The sequence below is a fragment of the Lygodium microphyllum genome, chromosome 5 (assembly GCF_053477565.2).
Source record: "Lygodium microphyllum isolate KBCC chromosome 5, Lygodium_microphyllum_v1.1.10, whole genome shotgun sequence".
Taxonomy (NCBI): domain Eukaryota; kingdom Viridiplantae; phylum Streptophyta; class Polypodiopsida; order Schizaeales; family Lygodiaceae; genus Lygodium; species Lygodium microphyllum.
This window is the reverse complement of record NC_141139.1, coordinates 79705383-79727741: the sequence shown is the minus strand read 5'-3', so window position 1 is coordinate 79727741 and position 22359 is coordinate 79705383. Positions and strand designations below refer to the sequence as shown.

Here is a 22359-nt window from a genome sequence, read left to right as displayed (position 1 = left end):
TGGCCGCTATACACTATAGACGAACATCAATCATGCTCCATATGCATCACTGTTTAATGAACCATTATCGCACTTTGTAGATCCAAGGAAAAAGTGTGTGAAGATGAGTGCATTCTATACCCACCTACCAATACTCTTTTCCAGTTTTGGTAACACTATGTCATTCATACGTGTGGTTTTTGAGGAAGCAAAATTTTCTAAGGTTTCATTGAGAAAGAGAAAGCTCTCTTTTGCTTAGAAGAAATAATATATGTTTTCTCTTATAATCCGTTTTTACTACTTTACAATTTATTTTAAGAAAGATGCAAAATGGAGTGATTCTTTGATCTATTTTTTGTTGAACAATGTTTGTCGAACACAAATAATTTATCGTGTGACTAATGTAACTTTGAAATCACTAAGGGTTCTACATTACTTATAATGTGAAATCTCTTCTTATTTTCAAAAGTGTTTGTGCAAATGTGAACGTTCCACGTGTGTGATCACAAAACAATTTCTCTTCCTTTCCTTTTCAAATTATGTGCACTAATCTATACTTCATATGTGTGTGATTATGGAATTTGTTTGCACAAAGGAAGCAAGTTTTCCATGTGAACCATGAAGTTTCCACAAAGCACCAATGTTATCTTTTAATGGTATTTAGCAAAGCATGCCATCACATCAAACAAAGTAACCCCTTTCATTTTTTGTGAGAAAAGGAAAGCATACACATGGGTAACACTTCTCCTTCAATTTGCTCCCAAGAAACATAATGTGAGTGAGGCCCATACTCACAAGCATTGCACATCTACTAGCGCATATAAAGTGCAATAGAGCAGCAAGCTAGCTAATCAACCTAGACACTAGCACACATCATCAATAACTCAAGAGGAAGAATTGGCTCAAGCCAATAGTAAAACCTCTATGTCTAAGAAAAGCATACTTCAATATAACATTCTATTCCATGAAAATAGCAATTTCAAATTGCTTTGTACTAGAACCATAGTGCTTTTTATTTAAAGTTTCCCTAGCCACATAGTAATATCACAATATCATTAAATCCAAAAGATTTGAAATAAAACATTAAATGAAACAATGGAATAATATGTCACTATACTTTCATTCGATCCCCTCTTAAATTGTAATGATATTATTCATAATGATCACAACTCTCCACACAGCATTGCACTAAACAATACCACATAACCTTCATTGAGCATTTCATAACACATTACTTGTTTGACATACAAATATGGACCCCAATTAAGAAATATTTCAAAAGCTTTCTATTGAAGTGGTTTAGGGTGATCACAAGTCAACAACAATGTACATACATAATGACCCATTTAAAAATTGAATTTATTTGATAGATGCTCGAATCCACCCAACTTGGAACATAAGCATGATGTATAACCATGTGAATCAAGAAGAAAATCAAGTTCACAAATAAGTCAATATTGTTTTCTCTTTTAAAACCACTAAGCCTAAGAGAGTCTACTCTGATGATCTCTAATGGGTGAATAATATACAACCCCAAGCACATGAAATAAATGCAACCTAGCCAAATGATGGAGCAAGTATGATCCTCTTAGTGAAAGTAATAGCACCCTAAGAATATAGGGGTAATTATTTTTTATGCTAACTTGTAAGCTTCTACTACAGTTCATGACTTAGCGAAGGCTACATGTTTCTTTATACATTTATCGAAGGCAATTTAAATTTCTTTAAGGCTTTTCATGTGGAGCATAACCACTACAATCTCATGTTGAGAAAGCAACAAAAGTAAGCACAATAGCATAATACAATTTATTCTTTCAAATCCATAATCAATTTTAAGGACCTTATCTTTTTCAAGTTAATTCAATATATTCTTTTTCTAAGAAGTTCTTGAAAATATCCTAAGGATCCATTGACTGCCCTTTTTATTAAGGCAAACATTAAAATAATCAAATTTAAGCAACCAAATTTTTTTTACAATTGTTGACCTTGATTTTCTTTGTCACTAGTTCACATCAAATTATGTAGCTAGGTGGTCCCAATGGACCCCAACCACATATATTTCAAAATAACAAGCATGCCCAACCACATGCCAAGCCAATCCACTTAATTTTAGCAATAAAATCCCCATACAACCTTATAAAACTATAAGTTAAATTTCATACAAAGACCTCCACAAGTACTTGATAAGATAATTTCTTACTTTTTATTAGATTATACAAAAATAATTGAATTGCCTAAGAAACAAAAGTTGCTCCATTTTTTAGATGTAAATGCACCAAACTAACCTCACATAGGCACTAAATTATTAGGCACATGTTCTTTTTTTATAAAAATTAAATAGACAAATATATCCTCACATTTTTACTTTTGTGAAACCAATGTACATTGTCAATTGCTCACTTTGCTTTTAAGAAAAATTTATAACCAAAATTAGTTGAAACAAACACAAAGATCTTAGCAAAGCTTACCTCCATAACAAATTGGCCAGCATATGTACCAGTTATTGTTGAGCTTTGGCCGGCTGCAATAAGTGTAATTCCAAATAGTATGGAGCTCCAATTACCAAGCACATTCTTCAACCAAAACAATTTGTCAAATGTCAAGTATATACTTAAACCAAGACATTATCAATGACTACCATTGAATCCAAGAAATTATCAATACCACCATTGAAGATATAAGAAACAAATATCCCTAAGAATGTTGCATAGTTTAATGTGAAGCCTCTCAAGAGAAAAGTTCCAATTTAGTAACAACAAATCTTTGGGTGATGAGTTGAGAGCACTATATTATGACAAATCAAAGTTGCATTCATCAATTTTATTGGTCATAATATAAAAAGGAACACAAAATCAATGTAATCAAAATTACTAACATAGAAAGTGGAATAGTGGTTGCTATATGTAGGAATTATCTCTATGTCTACTTTGTCAGAGTGTCTAAAGTATCAAATTCTTGCTAGGCTCTTACAAAATCTTGAGGATTTCCTTGAAAAATAGGAAAGATATGTAGTCTAAGAGCTTGGATTCAATTTTGAATAATTGGTTATAATAATGAGTTGCCACAAGTTTCTTTTCAAAATCAGTGTGGGAAAGAGATCTCATGATATTGTCTCTAAAGTAATTGAGAAGCTTGGGGTTACCCAAAATACCTAAGATATATTGTAAGTAGTTATTAGGCATTACAAAGGATGAACATAAAATGAATTGTGCTTATATTTAGCAAGTCACTAAGTTTTATGTAGGATTATTGAACTTGGTAAAGTTATCCTTATGGATAGACTCTTCTCTAAAGGAATAATTAAAAATAGATATTTAAAAGGAAAGGTAATAAAGCAATAGGATGTGATGGATACCCAATGTTGATTTTCCAAACTTTTTGCGATCTTTATAATAACAATAAGTGCAATAGGATCAATGACATTGGAAATATTTATCAACTCTCTTGAGTTGTTAATACTTGGCTAATTAAGCTCATGCATAAGACTCCCCAAAGACATGTCTATAAGGATTGGTACCTATTTACCACATGGTCACATTTACAAAATCTTAGCAAAATCATTGCTCATCCTAAAAAATTCTTGTTTGTACATGGATAAAAAACACAATAGTTATTCTCAAAGTCACACGTGTTATTGATTTGTTGTTAGCCTAGACACTAAGCCATGTTGAATCTACATCTAGACAAAGCTTATGAGCCTCAAAACGTCCACAAGTTAATGCACAAATTTCACTTGCAATGACAGAATGTTTTGATAGCAAAAAGTAATGCTAAGCTTGTTGGTCTAGAAGCTAAATTTGCCATGTTGAATCACGTTTTGACATAAAAAAACAATGCTAAGGTTTATGGAAAATGCATGGACAACAACAAGAATCAGTACCTCAAGTAATTAGGAGTTGTGAAGTAGCAACTAAATGTTGAGAATAGCCACATCTCACTATCTTTAATAATAAAAGGTTGTAAATCCTTTTGGTGAAGAGATAGATTTCTCTTTAACTGTGAAGTTTCTAAGCTATTTTGTAATGTAAAAGTTTTCAGAATGTGAGATTGAAGTCAAGAAAACAATGCTAGATAGGATTTAGAGGGGTTCCTCTATTGTTTCAAGGTCAAATCAAATGGTTTCTTATTTATTATGCTTATAAGATTTGCTGGTTGATCTAATAGTGGAGCTAATTGTACCAAATATAGTATTTGGGTCAATAGTCTCCAAAGGATTGTCATTTAGAATAGTAATTGATTATAAATCAAAAATTTGTAGTTGGAGTAATTTCTTTATTTATCTAAAGAAATATTGCTAGGAGCACCAAGCTTAACGTCAACGAGCATCATTAATCAAGTATGGGAACACTCTAGTTCCACATCTATGACTATCTATTTATTGATTTCTATGTTTTCTTAATTTTATTTGTAATTTAGGTTTTTACTACCCTGTGGTTTCACACAAGGTTAGTTTTATGCTTTTGATTGTGGGAAATAACCATAACTTTAGGAGCCTCTGATTGGCCTAAAAATTCTTATCCTAAAAATAGGGTTGTCATTCTAAAAACGGCTAGTCTATGCCATAATAGTTCTTACTAACTTTCAGTTGTTTCTACTCTTGACAATTTTCTATCAAAGAAGGAAGTCCTCAAGAGACAAGTGGCTAGTAGGACACTTGTCATTCAAGCTTTTAAGTGTTCCACCAACTTTCCCACTTCATGACATGTGGTTGTTTGTACTTTCTCTCTTTGCACTAAGTCTACCTTTTTTCTATAAAAGGAGCTCATTTTCTCCCACTTGACTTTGAATTCCCTTATTATAAACTCATGTGCAACAATTTAAGTTAGCCCCAAAGTTGGTCACAACCATCTCCCTCTTTATTTCCCACCATTTCATCATGAAATCTCTCAATTTCTCCTCTTCTTCCATTACTTTTTTAAAGAAAAGCTGACCTATAAATCCATTTTCAACACTTATTTCCAAGCATTTTCTCTTTCTCTTCATCTTCTTTGAGATTATGAAGAAAGGCATGTTGATGTATGACTCTATAGCTATGCAAAAAGACTAATCTTCTCTCTCTCACTTTCCAATTCATTAAAAGTTGGTTGACTTGTTGCATCATAAATTTATGTATGTTAATATGTGTGCATTTCTACATCTTTACATGATCTATGAGAGTGAGTTGCACTTTTCTCACTTCTCAAGTTGATTGCAACAAAGGTCAATCCTAAGGGACTTGGATTGAGTAGTAATACATTCCTTCGGGGGGGGGGGGGGGGGGGGGGGGGGTTGGGTTTCCATTTTCAACCCTATAAAAATTCCCCTCTCTTTTGTGTGTCCATAGTTATAACTACTTTTGAATAATTTATCATATTCAACTCAAGTATCCATTCCATCCATTTCATTGTCAATTTTAGTCATGAAGATAAGCGAACATTTCCATCATTAATGATACTAAGTTGTAATAGGCAGATACCAGAGCTTTGGCTTGATCCTCACCACTTACACATAAATTTCTCAAAGTTTGAGAAGCCTAAAGAATCCAAGAATGGAAGCTCAACTACTTCCAAGAGAGAAAACCATAGCAACAAAATGAGCTGGTCAAGAAGCCCATCTCCTTTTAGGAGGTGAACTACTTTTGAATCATTTATCATATTCAACTCAAGTATCTCTTCCATTCGTTTCCTTGTCAATTTTAGTCATGAAGTTAAGTGAACATTTCCATCGTTAATGATAATAAGTTGTATTAGGCAAATACAATGGTATTAGAGCTTTGGCTTGATCCTCACCACTTACACATAATTTTCTCAAAGTTTGAGAAGCCTAAAGAATCCAAGAATGGAAGCTCAACTATTTCTAAGAGAGAAAACCATAACAACAAAATGAGCCAGTCAAGAAGCCCATCTCTTTTTAGGAGGTGAACTACATCAAATGAAAGGATAGGTGCTACTTTGAGACAAAGAAAAAGATTGTGACAAAATCCATCCTCTTTATCAAAGTCATTTGGTGCCTTTTTGGATGAACCCTAATTCACTAATAAAGAGACACACCCTTCTTGTTGAAGGTTTCATCATTGACAAAGGCATTGCAATTCTATACCTTCATACCCATCAACAACAATATCTCCTTTAACCTCAAGGGGTGAAGGCATAAGAAGAAGGCCAAGTTGCTATCTAGGCTTCAAAAGAATATGAAATTTGATATGTATGATAATTCACATAATCACAATCTTCTTCTTAAGTTTATTTGTCGATTCCAAATCTTGTATGGTTGAATTTTAGAGTCTCTAGAATTCCCTCTAAATCTTCTCTAAGACACTCCCCACAGACTTCTCCCTGACCTTGTTGGGCACTTCTCCACCTCCACTATGCATTTTAAAGGCATACCAAAAGGTGTTGAGTTCAAAGCAAACATACAAATTTGAGGAACCCAATTGCACCTCACACACATCCCTCACAAATTGGCAACCATAATGAGACATGAAGGCTCTTCAAGGCACTTCATTATTGGAAGTCCATAAGTTTATGCCTACAACTTGATCCTGAAAATCCTCAAAGATAACTCCTATCTCCACTTTGAATTCTCTTGTTTGGGTTGTTAATAGATGTCAAGTTCTAGAAAGCCTTCATCCTCAGCAAACTAGAAGGAAGAGATGACTGGCACTCTAGCTTAGGATCTAGTAGTGGGTCTTGGAAAGGCAATGGGGAGCCTTGAGCCTCTCCACAAAGCATCTAAAAGAATAAGCTTCCCACCTTCAAGGGACTAACCATGGAGGATCCTAAAGACCGCATTCAATGATTCCAAAGCTTATGTCAAAGTAGATGTGTGTAGATAGAGAAGATGTCTTCCTTGTACTCTTCCCTTATACCTTGGAAGATTTTGTATACACATGGTATAGCCAATTTTCCAAAATTCACTTCCTTGCATGGACTTCTCCCAAGGACAAGTTTCTCAAGGCATACCACCCAAGAAATCGCGATGACTGCATCATCCAAGAGTGTAACTCTCTCAAATATACTCATGAAAACACAATTTTCAATCTCATCACCCTACCAAAGTACTAATGGCTCACCTTCCTACCTACTCGAGAGACTTTGTGGTGCATCAACCATGCACTTTCACCAAGCATTCAACAAAAGATTCAAAAGACTTTGAATGCATTTGTTGACCTTGACATATTTGAGCACAACTAGAGGTAAAAATCAAGAATGCATACAAGCGTTCCTTACAAAAAGGTACCTTCTTACACCCATCTTCTTGTATTTATAATGATATTGTTGCATAAGTAGCAACAAGGAATTACAAGACCCAAAAATGGAGAGAAGTTGTTTACCGCAGGACAGAGGAGCGAAAAAATGGAAGAAGGAGATAACCGAAAGGGCACATGACAAAGGAAGGAAAAGGCACCCCGGATGGAGGTCAAACCCTGGAAAATTTGAATGATGACCTCTCCAAAAGGCCTCAATGTCGCCCCAAGAAAAAAAAAGAGTAAAAGCGTGCCATTAAATGTGAAGGCACTCCCGAATACTTGTAAAAGAGTGTCGGGCTCACTTCCATGCAAATTGTATGCATTAGATGGGAATAGGATAAGTTAGAACGGTGGAAAATAGGAAAAGAGGGCCTAGGCTAATGGCCGGCCATGTAAAAAGTAGGGATGACCGCCCAAAAAGTAGGACATGTATATAAAGTTCAAAAGTGAATGAGAAGCTCATTCTTGTGTGTGGCCAAAGCTTCTTCTTCTTCTTCTCTTGTTTCTTGCCTTCTTGCTTGTGCTTGAGTGAGGGATTGAGGGAGTGTGAGGGAGTGAGGGAGTGAGTGTGTGAGAGTGAACGATCGTGGAGAAGAAGCTCCCCATCTTCTTTCTTCATCTTCTCTTCTTCTCTTCTCTTCTCTTTTCTCGCACGGCTATGGAGAATGGAGCTTGACGAAGAGGGCTTGAGGTTTCTTGAGCTTGCGGCAAGGATCGTGGAGCCACCGGAGTGCAAGAGAGAGGAGGGAACTCAATCGAGCATCAAGGTAAGCTCACTACATCCGTAAGGTAGGCATTGCGCGTCGACTATGTGAGAGATAGCCATGGCCACTCGGCTTGAAACGCTTGATCAATAAGCGGTCCGTAGGTCTCGGGGTAGAGCTCTGAAGCTCCCCTCCATTTTGGTTCCGTTGCCAAGATCGACAGAATCGAGCCTTGAGTGCCACACACATCGAATCGAGCATAGAAGTAGGGTTTGCAGCCTGAATTGATGCTCGAGATAGTTAGGAGATTCAGGAGGTTTTAATCCCTCGAGCAAGTAAGTATTTTGATTTGTTGTCGAATATTAGAGTAGGACCATCCATCTCCATCTCTGGTTTTGATTTTGGTTGCATTAGGTTAAGATTAGGATAGGAAAAAGAAGGAAAACAGAAGGGTTCTGTTGTTGCTGGAAACAGGGAAATAGGGGCACAGAGTCAAATTTCTGGCTAGAAGAGTATGAGGGATTAATTTCTGAGGTTACAACAAGCTGGGATGGGGCAATAAGAGACCCATGGAACTAGGAAAGACCACATTTGACATCCTGCCTCCTGAGAAGAGAGTGAGCTTGAGAGCCAGGGAGAGAGCGAGAGAAAGAGAGAGCTGTGGAAAGATCGTTGAAGCGCAGATCGATTCAAGCGTCGCATTGATTCCAGGTATGCCTGGCAGTTCCTTCTATTGTTTTGCACCTATTTGGAAGGCACCGGCACGATTCTGTGGAGTAGGCATTGACCTTGAGGCATCGTGCACAACCTGCGGGCCGTTGTCCGCGCCGTCGGACCAGCCCGTCCGAGTCCCAGAATAGGACCACTCGATTTCTCAACTCGGACCGTCCGACTCCGAAAATCGGATCACTTTTTCTGGGAGTCGGACCGCTCCGAAAATTGTACCACTCCGTTTGACTGTTATAATCGGACCCAGTGTCAAAATCGGACCCAGTGTCAAAATCGGACCACGTGTCCTAGTCCCAGATTTGGACCACTCCACCCATTGCAATAGTCGAACCTCCCCTGTCCGACTAGGAAAATCGAACCAAAGTAGAATTTGACCACTGTTCCTAGTGTGAAACTCGGACCAGCCTGTCCGATTCCCAGGATCGGACCAAACCGTTTGACTCCTAGGATCGGACCAGCCCGTCCAACTCCCAGGATCGGACCACTTCACTAGAATTTTAAATAGAGGGTTTTCAAACCTGCCGTACAGTCCTGGCCACCCTGTTCACATCTCTGATCCCCCAGGAAACCCAATTTAGCCCTTAGAAGCTAGAGGCCAGATAGGATAACTGAGGATTCACCCCGAACAGCTAGACACTGAGCGGACCAAATCTAGAATTTGACTTGACTTTCGGTGACCAACCAACCAACCCTGGAGCAGAATAGAGAATGCAACATGGACTTTTAGTAAAACCTTAGACCAGCCAGAACCTACGCTTAGAGCCATATCAGGCCACGAACGTGAGGGGAAGAGTGGAGTTTGCATTGAGCATTTCTTGTATCTACACCTCACTTTTTGATTTTATCACCAAAGGTGCACTACAAGAAAAGGAAAAGCCTGTTTTCACACTGAGCACTAGAAAGCACGAAGCACAACTTGTGAATAAGATTGACGACTGCTTTCAATAATAAGGAACTCATCAAGAGACATAATAACATCAAGGAACCCACTACTAGGAGAAGATCCCAAAACATAGTTGGCTACCTGAGAGCCCCATCAGTAGGACCCTAAGAGGACACGAAGATCCAAAAGGTGACAACATAAAGGATCAGATGTTGTCGGAGCTACTCAAGTTGATCGATGACCTTGTGGAGCTGGAAGTGGGAACAATGTAAGGATCACGAGGCGGACAAGGAGAGGACTGACTGGACTTGGGAGAATTCCCAGTTTTAGTGCAGGAGTTAGTCAATGAGTATGACTTGTTGACCAGGACAGTAGTTCAGGGCAGACCAGTAGAGGAAGTGGTAGCAAACCTAGAAGAGGAAAGAAATGCGATTAAAAAGGCACTAGAGAGCATAATTGCCTATAACCACGAGCAAAAGGCTAGGAAACTCCAATAGGATGTAGACATCTACGAGGCTCGGCGTATGCTAGCCTTGGCCGGTGCAGCCAAAGTAGGACCAAATGCAGAGAGAGAGAGCGAGCAGCAGAAGCTGACTTGACATTGAGTGAACTTGTAGCCAAGCGGCTCATGGACAATACGTCCGCTGAGCAAAGTGTAACATCCTTGCCATAGAATTACTCTCGAGATTAGGGGTCACGCAAGGGGTAAAGGGGCAATCTAGGATCCCTATCGTAGCAAAGCAGCTAGACAAGTATGAACCTAGCAATGACCCATATAGCTTTATGGAGCAATTTGAACAAGTTTGTGAAGCAAACCGTCTCATGGACCTTGCACAATGCTCTCAAGCTTTCGGGCTATGTTTAGGCGATAAGAGAAGAATTTGATACACTAGTCTAGATGCAGCTGAGTGCACGAACTTTGCCCGTCTTAAGGACCCCTTTATCAAAAGATTCTCTGAGGCAGGGTACTCGGACAATCTCATCGTCCGATTGATGAATGTCAGTCAGAGGGAAAAGGAAGACGTAAGGGACTATGTCACTCATGTGCGTAGCCTCTTCAAGAGGATCCTTGCAAATGAGCGATCTAACGAGAAGGTTGTGTCTACCGGGTTTATAAATGGAATTCGAAGCGAGGAGCTCTACAAGGCTTTGGCTAGTAACTCCACTCTACACAGAGATGTGTTAGCTAGAGTTTTTGAAGAGGCAATAAGGGTGGACGATTAGCTTAGGGAGCGAAGCATGAGGAACACCAGTCGGGACAATACAAGCTAGAGAGCTCTAGAGCGGACAACAGCTTCAGGAGAGAGAGAGAACACTAGCGTACGGGATAAGGGAAAGGGTGTTGACCAAGGTCAGGAGCTGGTTGAGGTAAGAATGGAGCTTGCAAGATTGCAAGAACAAATGAGGAAGCATGTGCGGTCGCATGTGTAGTGTATACACTGTGGTGGAAACCACCTCCCAGCCGAGTGCCAAGATCCTAGATCTAGGCCATGCTCGAACTGCGGTAGGTTCCGTCATGATGCATTACATTGCAGATTGCCAAGGAGATTCCCATACACGCAGCAATACAACCCTCCATACTTAGGCAACAGGCCACCTAACCTCTTTGGCAGGGGAGCCTAGTTGGCGCTTCCAGCACCATGATGCAAGACCAGCCATTCCTAGGCTAGAGATGAACCCAACAAGCATATCCAGACCACCAGAGCCCTATGTAACCCATCCATCGAGTGATGCTCCTATTCACTATGTGGAAGAACCTAGTGAAGAGGAGACCTACATGAACCCATACATATCCTATGACGAGGAAGGCAATCCAGTCCTGATGGACTACCGACCAGTATCGGTAATGGCACTAGGTAGAGGAAGAGGCAGAGGCTTTCGAGGACCAAGCCAAGATCCAATTTCATGCTAGACTTGCGGTCATCCAAGCCATATTTCATCACGTTGCCCAGAAAGGGAACAAGCAAACAAGGACAAAGCTGACCTTCGATGCACCAAATGCGGAATCACACACTTATTTCCTAACTGCCCTAGACAGAAGCCACCAACTAGTTCTTCCATCAGTACCCTTGGGGCTGTTCGGTGTGGAGACCTTTGGCAGTGAGGATACGCCCATCCCACTGCATGTCATGATGCGAGCATAGACAAAACAAATAGGCATCTCATTTCCTGGGCCAAGTAACCTGGATGCAGCCTCGTTGGGAAAGAAAAGCCAAAGGAGAAGGAGAAAGAGAACAGATGCAAAGATTACCCTTAAGACTGAGGAAGCTACAACTCTAGTGACAGGAAAGAGGGTCACTGATGCAAAGGCAGAGACCTCAGCTCCTAAGATAGCAAAACTAGGGAGTGTCAAGGTAGGAGAATACCCCCACCCCAAACAGCAACTCAAGGCTATAGCCAAAGTCAAGGAGTGGGTCAAGGACGCCCAGGAACACCTTAAAGACGTAGAGCCCATACTGGAAGACCGAATAGAAGACCTCTCTAGTGTGAGTACACCCGTTTCACCATCGCGATCTCAATCGAGAAACGTACCCACACCACGTGAGATGCCACAGAGGCAAGACCAGGAAGAAGCATGTCAGTAAGCTAACCATGGCACACGGCCAAAGAATGCTGACCAAGGAGGAAGGCAACCACCCAGCAACCTCCTCACCACTTTAGTAACCACTCTAGTAACCGTGAGCCTAGGAGATTTGCTTCGGCAGCACCTTTCCTTATGGCAAGAATTAAAGTATTGGGTGGAGGGAAAAGAGGAGCATGCTACCGCTGACTTGCAAGAGCAGGACGCAGTCATGAAAATTCCAAGCCTAACGCTATACTCAATTCCAAGGTCACTGCATGTCAATGCTTTCTGGGAAGGCACTGAGATGCATGTAGTCTTACCTATCTTGCCCTTGGGGGATGAAACATGAAAAGGAATCGTAGACACAGGCGCCGATGTCAGTGTCTTGAGTCACGCAGTTCTATAGGCCTGGGGAAATCCACCTGTGGAAACGGCTAGGTTCAATGTCACATTGGCCAACGGAATGAAGGTCAGACCATTCGGGGTCCTAAAGAACTAGCCAGTGAAGGTCGCAGTGGTGCAATTTTCTGTGAACTTCATTGTCATGAAGGGAGTGGACTACGACATACTGCTAGGATGACCCTAGATGAGGAACGCACAAGTTATTGAAGATTGGGGGAATAATCTCATCTTCTTGGGGAATTGAACAGAAGCGGTGAGGGTTGAGATGGATACCTGGAAGACTACCCCAGTCGACCTCGATGTTATCTCAACCATGCTAAAAGGTGATGCACAGGTAAGCAAACCCTATGGGTCATTGATCAAGTACATCCCTTGCCCTGAGGATGAGCGGGATTGGATACATGTCTTGGCAACCGTTGACCTACCGTTCTCAGATGAAGAAGAGCTATATAGGCAAGCTGCTAAATCCCCAAGCATGTCAACAAGGGAGCCCATCGTGCCACTCTGCATGATGGCAAGAAGCTCATGTGATCCAGGGAAACCAGTCTCGTTCCATGTCCCCACCAACAAGCTTGGGCTTCAGGAAATCATAAAGTGCTTGACCGATAAACTAAAGGGCAACATGGCTGCTAATCTAAAACCCCTAAGTGATCTCTTGGCTAGGCCTGAGTGGAAATTGACTAAAATTCACGATCTTAACCTGTTATACAATTGGGCTTTAGTCACTGATGAAGAGGAGATTGGAGAGGAAAACCTAGGGGATGACGAGCAGTCAGAGAGGCAAGACTCTAATGATGAGGAGTACGAGGATTGCCGCTCTATTGGGGACGAGAGTGAAGAAGAGTTAGACACGATAGAATATGACACTGAAGGGAGAGCAATCGAACAGATCAAGGCAGACTCTAGGCCTAGAAGGGAAAGCGCAAGCCGGAATGAAAGAGAAGTCATGCGGATGGAGTGCGATAGATCTTGGTTGGAGCACATGGGAGCCATGGATTACGAGCAGGCAAGGGTGGCGCAGCCATTGGTAGTTCCAATACTGAAGACGAATACACCTATTGAATTACAACCCCCTAGCGAAACTCCTTCCTCAAGCAAGGGATGTGAGTTTAACTCGGAGTTTGAAGTCCATATGTAGAGTGATCCCAAAATACCCCAACCCTCTAAGGTTAGACGCACCATAGAGGACTTGCCAGTCCACCTAAGATGCAGATGGCTAAAGGAGGAGGCATGGAAGTGAACTAAGAACTCAGAATTAGAGAGGCAAAAGAGGCCGTAGGATCTCCCCAAACGCTTCACGAAGTTTAAGAAGGGTGATAGAGTGGTGATTCTGCTAGGAGCAAAGAGACAAGGGCAAGCCAGTGAGCCAATTGAGGGACCCGCCAAGGTCAAGGAAGTCAACTTGGCAAGGGAAGGCGAGAAGCCCCGACTTGTGTTCATCACTGACGACTTGACCAAGGATGAGGACGCTAAACTTGTTGCTCTCCTATGAGAGTATGTCGACGTGTTTGCCTGGTCCTTGGAGGAACTTAAAGGAGTAGATCTTAGGGTTGTGACCCATAATATCGCAATGGTTCTAGATGCGGTGCTAACAAAGCAACGACCTTACCCTATGAACCCCAAACACGCCCATGTGGTGAAGGAAGAAATCGATAAGCTCATGGAGGCGGGATTTATATATGAGATTAAGCACACGGATTGGGTATCGCCCATAGTGATCATTATGAAAAAGAATGGTAAAATTTGAGTGTGCATGAATTACAAGAAAGTTAATGCTGCTACGAAGAGGGACAACTACCCCTTACCGTATACCGAGTACATGTTGGAGAGGGTGGCAAGCAAAGAAGCCTACAGCTTCTTGGATGGCTTCTTTGGCTATAATCAAGTGCAAGTGCACCCTGACGACAGGACGGCCTTCGCCACAAAGTGGGGTGTATTCGCCTACATCGTTATGCCCTTTGGGCTAATGAATGCGTCTGCAACCTTCCAACGATTAATGTGCACCATCTTCAAAGATATGCTCAGGTGCGAGTTAGAGGTGTTCGTCAATGACTTATGCATACACTCTAGTTGAGCCGAACATTTAGAAAAGTTGAGAGTCGTCTATGAACGGTGTCGACTATACAACCTCTCATTGAACCCCTTAAAGTGCCAGTTCTGGGTGAAGCACAGATGTATCCTAGGGCACGTAGTGTCAAGGAATGGCATTGCCACAGACTTCTCAAAAGTCAGGGTCATTGTCAACCTATCACCACCCATTAACTACAAGAGCATTCAGTGTTTCTTAGGCCATACAGGATACTACCGACGCTTTGTACTAAATTACACGTTGATTGCTAGACCATTGTACAAGCTGCTAATCGTATTCGAGTGGACTGAGGAATGCAAGCGTGCATATGAACAATTGAAGAAGGCTCTCACCACTGCACTAATCTTACGAACCCCAGACTGGAGCATAACATTCCATGTACACATAGATGCCTCTAAGTTTGCTATTGGAGCTGTTCTATGCCAGCCTGATGAACATAACCTTGATTACCCCATGAGTTTTGCCAGCAGGCAGCTCACCGAAACGGAGATGAACTATTCCACTACAGAAAAGGGAGGGTTAGCCATGGTGTTTGCTGTAAAGAAATTTAGGCATTATCTGTTGGCCACACCCTTCGTCTTTCTCGTTGACCATCAAGCCTTGCTTTAGCTTGTGAACAAGCCGTGCGCTACAGGTCGCATAGTGAGATGGTTACTCCTCTTGTTGAAATTTGATTTCACTGTGGTTGCACGTAAGGGGAAGTAGCACTACATGGCTGATCACATGTCCCGCATACCCACAGGAGAAGTTGTTGGACAAGGCATACATGACGACCTACCGGACGCTCATCTCTTTGGCCTGTCTAGCGAAGGAGACTTGTTTAGGGCTGATTTGACGCCATATTGGGCCGATAATGTAGTTCAAGTGCTAGAGAACGGTCTACCTAAGAGACCTATTGAGAAAGCCAGGCTAATGAGACTTATCTTAAAAATCCGGCCATACCAACTGATCGCCGGCCAACTCTATAGGTTAGGACAAGACAGTTTGTTGCGTAGATGTGTGTGTGAGCACAAGATGCATGATGTATTGAGAGAAGCGCATGGCGGGATAGCTGGAGGACATTTTAGTGGGGATACGACCGCCCGTAAGGTGCTACAATCCCAATTATGGTGGCCCACCCTATTCTGTGATGCTGCTAAGTTTGTCAAACACTGCGATGAGAGCCAGAGGACTAAGGTGCCCATGCGCAAGGATAAGATGGAATTGACCCCCTGTAATAGCTCGACAACCCTTCGAAAAATGGGGCATTGACTTCATTGGACCTATTAGTCCTGTGGCACAATACTCCCAAGCACGCTACATCATTGTGGCAACTGATTACCTGACGAAGTGGGCGGAGGCAAGAGCCATTAGAAAGAACGATGCTAGAACCACTGCGAAGTTCCTGTGGGAGCAGGTATTTTCACAGTTTGGTTGTCCAATTGAACTAGTGAGTGATCAGGGCACGCACTTCATTAATGAAGTGATATCCCACCTGCTCTCAACCTTTCTAATCATTCATAGAAGGTCCTCGCCCTACTACCCTCAAGCAAATGGCCAAGCAGAGTCCATGAGTAAAATCCTAGTCAACGTGCTTACTAAAATAGTATCCACATCACAAAGAAACAGGGATAATAAATTCATGGCAGCCTTGTGGGCCTATCGTACAGCTTATAAGACGGCTGTAGGACAGGCGCCCTTTAGGCTGACTTATGGAAGGGAGGCCACTCTACCCTTAGAGTTCTTTGTCCCTAGCTTAAGGGTAGCAGCTCATGAGCGTTGGGAGGGAAGATGAGCTTGGACCAACCACTTAGTGGAGTTAGAGCGTCTCACGAAGACCCAACTCTTAGCCACCCACGCTCTGATTTGCGAGAAGGCACGACAAAAGATGTGGTTTGACAAGCATGTCACACAGCGCAACTTTGATTAGGGGGACATCGTTCTACCATACTCTGTGAAATGTCACAAATAGAAAATGAAATTTCGAGGACTGGGACCTTTCCGGATACGTGCAATTAGTAGAACGGGAAATGTTGAGTTGGAGACACTCAAAGGTGAAGGAATAGGCTTCTTCAATGGCAGTCGCATCAAAAAGTACTATCCTTCTTCCCATCCGTTGCACGAGCCACCTATGCTTGAAACCCCTGTCAACGTCTGCCTGGCCACAATTACCGAACTGATAGATCAAGATGAAGAAGCAATAGCACCCGCCTACCTACAAATCACGGTCACTGCAAAACGGACGTATTCTTTTGATACCTTGATCAACGAAGGTGCCAACTGTAATATCTTGATGCATGACCATTGGACACACATTGGTCAACCTAAATTACAGCCCACAAATGCTAAACTCAGTCCATTTGGGGGCAAACACTTACTCACTCTTAGGAAAATGCAAAGTAGTTGTCTCCATCGAGTCTGAAAGTATCCCAGTTTTCTTTTATGTGTTGCCAAACACTGAAGGGGCAGGTAATAAGTCACTACTAGGTCGCACTTTTTAAAAGCAGATGAAGTGCAATGTGGACTACAACCTAGATCGCATCCATCTTGATGTAGGCAATGTGCGCATAGTAACTACTTTCAGAAAGGGTTATCTTGCGCCTCCTACAATTGCAAAGCCACTGATAGAGACCTCTACGGCCATGCCCATGACTAAGCTTAAGGAGAAGGGCAGCGATATCTCACCCCGCGCTCAAACTGCTAGAACCAAGCCCACTCAGGCCATTCACAAGGCCAAAGAGTCCACGCTCATATGGGTGCCAAAACGACAAGGGCCACCTCCTTGTAAACCGCAAAAATGTGCTTCTAAACGCAAAAACTATCAGTCGCAGTCTAAGAGGCAGCTTAGATGCTATCGACATAGGCGCACTACCACGCCACGATGGATCCCCAAAGATCTCTTGCAAACACAAGGATACTATGAGGGCAACCCCTGAATATGTGTGCCTAAGAGTGGACATTCAAGAGACTCAACTCTAAGCAACCCCACTCCAGCTAGACAGGCTGGCACATACAAAGCACAAACTGCAAAGAAAGCTGAACCAGCACCGGTTGTGATTAATGAATCCCAACACATTTATTGTCCCAAGCTGGATGCCCCAGCATCATCCAAGTCAGAGGAGTTGCGCACCCCCATGATGGCTCAAATAGAATGCAGCGCACCTCCTATGCCACTGAAGCCCATTGCAGCATCTCAAAGTGCTCCAGAGTGCAAAGTCCCATCTGTGACGCCAATAATGGAGTCACCACTATCCAGCCCAATTGCACCATCACCACCACCAGGTCTTAGGCCTTCGTACGAAAGACGATCTTTCCTTTCAGTGGCCAAGGATCTCGTTGAGACCTCGGGAGATGATGTAGTGACATGCATCAAGGAGTTGGATGACACCTTCACCACATTCGCTAGGAGCTATGAGAGGCTTGACCTAGGACTTCTTGACGAACCCCTTACTTCTGATGTTTGTGCGTTGCCATGCACTTGGGAAGACTATGAGTTTATGACTATCAAATTTTCCAAAATTGCCGCCGAGTTAATTGCTAATGGAGAAATCTCAAAGAAGCAAGCTGTTCTCAGAAGACTAATCACCTCTTACCGCAAGCTGCTCGCTCTACACCTGAACAAGAACTGGAGGAGCTCACACAGCTTGCCAGCTCTGCTTCTTTGTTTTTATAACTGTGGTATGCCCTACGACTGCAATGGGAGAAAAAAGGTTGTCGTATCATGACCAATGCTAAGCAACGGAGGGTAATCAAAACAATTGAACATGACCCTACTTATGTGGCACCTCTTTCATTTAGGGTTTTGGCCATTACACGCAACATACACTTAGATGACCAGGTGTTGGCCCACCCTTACATTGACCAATTCCTCACGGAAGAGGAGTTGCACGTTGCTAGTCACCTCAACTTCGAGGACATCTTTCATGATGTCTTGACCTATATCACCCAAGCTTCCATACGACCATGCGAACTTGATCGTCATGCCTAGCTTGAATACAAACCTCACCTTTATACTTGGCTATTGGCCAAGTAACTCACCCCAAACAATCCATGCGAACCCTCTTTCTCCCCTTGCTAATCCTAGGAAGGATTCCCTTAAAACTTAAGGAAAAAGGGGGGGAGCAAAGTGAGAGCCAAGGGATGTAGCAAAATGTATAATGGATGAAAATGATCAACGAATTCAAATAGAAAAGAATACAAGAGAAATTAGATGTTGCTTGTGAATTATTTCCAAGTTTATGCCTTTGAATCAGCACTGCAAATTGTCAGATGTATTCTTTTTGGGGGTTTTATTAGTGATGAGTCAATTTATAACGCTAATGTTGGCTTGGTATGATGACAGGCACCTACCATGGCAGGACAAAGTAAACTCCCATTCACTGAAGCAAAGCTGACAAAGTATGGAATCAGTGTCGAGATGCGTGGATTTAGCCAGTTCACATTCAAGCATACCATGAATTTAGATGAAGCCATCCTGGAAGAGCCTATCGTGAGGGAGTTGGTGGACAAATTCAACCTCCAAAAGTACATGGAAAAGGTCGAACATGCTGTGGACTACAGCATGTACGCTGACTTCTTAAGGAGCTTTGATGAAGGGAGGAGTTGTGGCACGGTCACAGTAAGGACTGGTGACCAGGAAAGAAGGGTGCAAGTGCCCCTTAATGCAGATATTGTCGAGAAAGCCCTGGGGCTTGTGTCCAAGAAAGAGAGGCGCCCAAAAAGAGATGTATACGCCATGATGGGAGTAAAAAAGAGGACGTGCACATGGTGGATGGAATTAGTTTGGCTGACATTCTAGACCCTACGATAAGGATGCAAGCTAAAATGGTCCACGCCCTTTTCTCGGGCCACAGATACAACGCATTAATGAACAGAATTGAGGTACCATTGCTGGAAAGCATCGTGGCAGGAGTTCCAGAGGAGGTGGATTGGAACAGCTTTGTCCAGAAAACTATTAGGAGTTCAGCCGCGCTCCTGGCGCCAGCCGCAGCACGAGCTGGTGGGGAATCTCCAGTCTCTACCGCACAATCCACAAGAAAAAAGCCTATCACAAAAGCCTCTACAATCAAATACGGAGGTGTCCTAATGGCAATCATCGACAAGGATATCAAGGATGCCGGCGTAGATGAAGAGCAAGCTATGCACCAAAGCTCACCTCACCGCGAGGAAGAAGGCTCGAGCGAAAAGACAGTAAGCGACAAAGGAGAGCCGAAAATACCACCCACTCAAACGGTCAAACCACAAAAGCAAATGAAGATTGACAAGAGCCAGAAGAAGAATGAGGAAAGACTGAGCAAAGAAGAGCGAGCTGAGGTGAAGAGGGCTCAAAGAGAGTCAAGGAGGGTGGAGGAAGAATGAAGGAAGAAGGAAGAAGGAAGAAGGAAGAGGAAGAACTCGAAAGAGTTAGAGAAGAGTCAAAAAAGGGCAGAAGAAGAGAGGCAAAGAATGGCGGAGGAGAAAGCCAATGATCTAAGGATGAAAGAACTGGCTGAGTTGGCAGAGGCCACTCACAGATCTGTTGAAGAAACCCATGGGGGAGGAGAGATCGACCCTTTGAGTCCCCACCATGAGGCTGAAGCAAGCGGCAGTGTGGAAGCGGCACCAGTGGTTGTAGGCAAGGGCAAGTCCCTACTGCACCCCTTGCCTTCCTCCTTCGTGCCGGTGCCAACTGACACCACAACCACCCCGCAACCCATGCCCTCTCTGGACACGGCCCAACTGATGAGCATGATGCAGATGCTTGTCAATAAAGTGGCTAAGATTGTATCGAAAATCGGAGCGAAAAGACCCGCTGCTGCAGATGCTGAGTCCAGGAAAGATCCAAAACAGCAAAAGCTAGAGGCGTCAACCACTACAGCTCCTACTCCCATGCCACCTGGTACGGACTACGACGCTTATGTGGCTGAGCTCCTGGCACAGTTGGACAAGGCAAAAGAAGAAAAGAAGGTGGCCCTGGTGGAGCTAGAGAAAGAAAAGGAAACTTCGGCAGCCTTGAGGCTAGAAGTTTCAAAGCAATAAACCAACCAAAAAAGGGAGGTGAAAGTGCTACAAGAGCAACTGGAAGCAAAATCGAAGAAAGCCCAGGACAATGAAAGCCGCCTAAGACAAAGGCTGGAAGACAAAGAGCAAAACCTGGTGGCAGAGTAGCGGAGCTTAAAGTTGCTAGTGCAGCAGTATGCTGACCTGGAATAGAAAACCGCCAAACTAGAAAGGTACAAGCAGATAGCAGCTCCAGAAGGCGAGCCAAGCGAGCGGCAAGAGGATACCATAGCTTTTCAACTATGGTATGGACTTGAGGATAAGACAAACTGGAGAGAGAGATAGAGTTCCTAGCACAGGAAAGACCGGCAATCCCCGCAGCAGAAGCACAAAGGTTGCAACAAGAGGCACAATGACTACAAGGTGCATTGGAGATTGCCAAGGGAGACACAGAGGCCCTCATGGCCATGGCCTTCACACAAAGAAGACTGAACCTTGCAGAAATCCAAAGCTACGAACAACTAGCACAAGAAAAGTCTGAACTAATTGTCGAGGCAGAACAGAGATTCAACATTACAAATCAAGCAAAAGAAATTGCTGAAGAATAGCTGGCTCGGAAATCCAGGGAGTGGAACCAATTTTGGGTCTAAAAAAATGAATAGCAAAGCAGGTGGTAACCACCTTGGCAAGTGAGCTGGAAGAGGGAAGAAAGAAGATGGATGAGAGAGCCAACAAGTGGGAAAAGAATAATTTTGAAAGGGTTAGGCAATTAACGGAACGCTTGGCGGTGGTTGAGTGTGAGAGAGTGCTTGCCGAATCCAAGGCAGAAGCAGCTGATGTATGCGCCAACACACACAGGCAAGCCTTTCTCAGCACAGTACTACATGTCACCCAAGTGGAGGGCAATGATTCAGTGGAGAAGGTAAAAAGGAAGCTAGAACTGACTACCTGAGCACTAAGGTATGGCCTTCAAGAACGGAAGCTTTCAATAGGCACAGGAATCACAAAAGAGCAACAATTTCACTACCTGCACTATGCCGGCCTCTCCATTGTTGAGCTTAAGGAACTTGGGTTCGAAGAACGGGCACAGCCAACACCACCACCACAAGCAGCCCCAGCAGTGGCTGAGCAGAATGTCGAAGAGGGTCCGGACTTGGAGCAAGATGCTCCAGTAGCCCTAGCAGGCCGAGCAGAATGTCGAAGAGGGTCCGGACAAGCAGCCCCAGCAGTGGCCGAGCAGAATGTCGAAGAGTGTCCGGACTTGGAGCAAGATGCTGAAGATGAACAACAAAGAATGCCTAATCCGCATCTACCAAACCTCCCGCCTAACGAGCCCGAAGATGCCTACATGCCCGAGCGCATTGTGGCAGCCAGAAGAAGAAGGTAGGAACTGGTAGAGGAAGCCCAACGCAGAGCACAGTCACTGCCCAAACAATTCCCTAAAGAGCCAGTGCCACTATGAGGGGATCCCAACCCTTTCGATTGGCCTTAGGAGTTGGTCATATGGCATGACCGAGAGTTCCAGACGAGACCATTTGAGCTTTCATTTTCTTATCCATGCTCTCTAGACCGTGCGTTGCCTCTCAGCATTCTAGCCAAGATCAAGGACCTAGCCAATAATCTTGCAAACATGTGGATAGAGCAAAGGAGCCTCGTAATAACCAAGTGGAGGCAAGAGCCTGCATATTACTGGCAGGACAAGGTAAACAATGTTCCCAAAACCGTCCAAGGCTACGAGGCACAGCTGAAGTAGCGAAGGAGGATTTGGGATACCAATTTTGACGCCTAGACCGCCTTCTGCAGCTCACTTCCTGAAGAACATAA

General features: G+C 43.2%; 1 protein-coding gene across 1 annotated transcript in view; it reads right to left on the bottom strand.

Moving 5' to 3' along the window:
• LOC148036034 (metal transporter Nramp6-like) overlaps positions 1-22359 on the bottom strand; it is an 89178-nt gene that overhangs the window by 9791 nt on the left and 57028 nt on the right. Inside the window, exon 10 of the mRNA XM_087678040.1 lies at positions 2448-2552. Within this exon, the coding sequence (XP_087534166.1) occupies positions 2448-2552 (105 nt within the window). The remainder of the gene's footprint in view (positions 1-2447; positions 2553-22359) is intronic.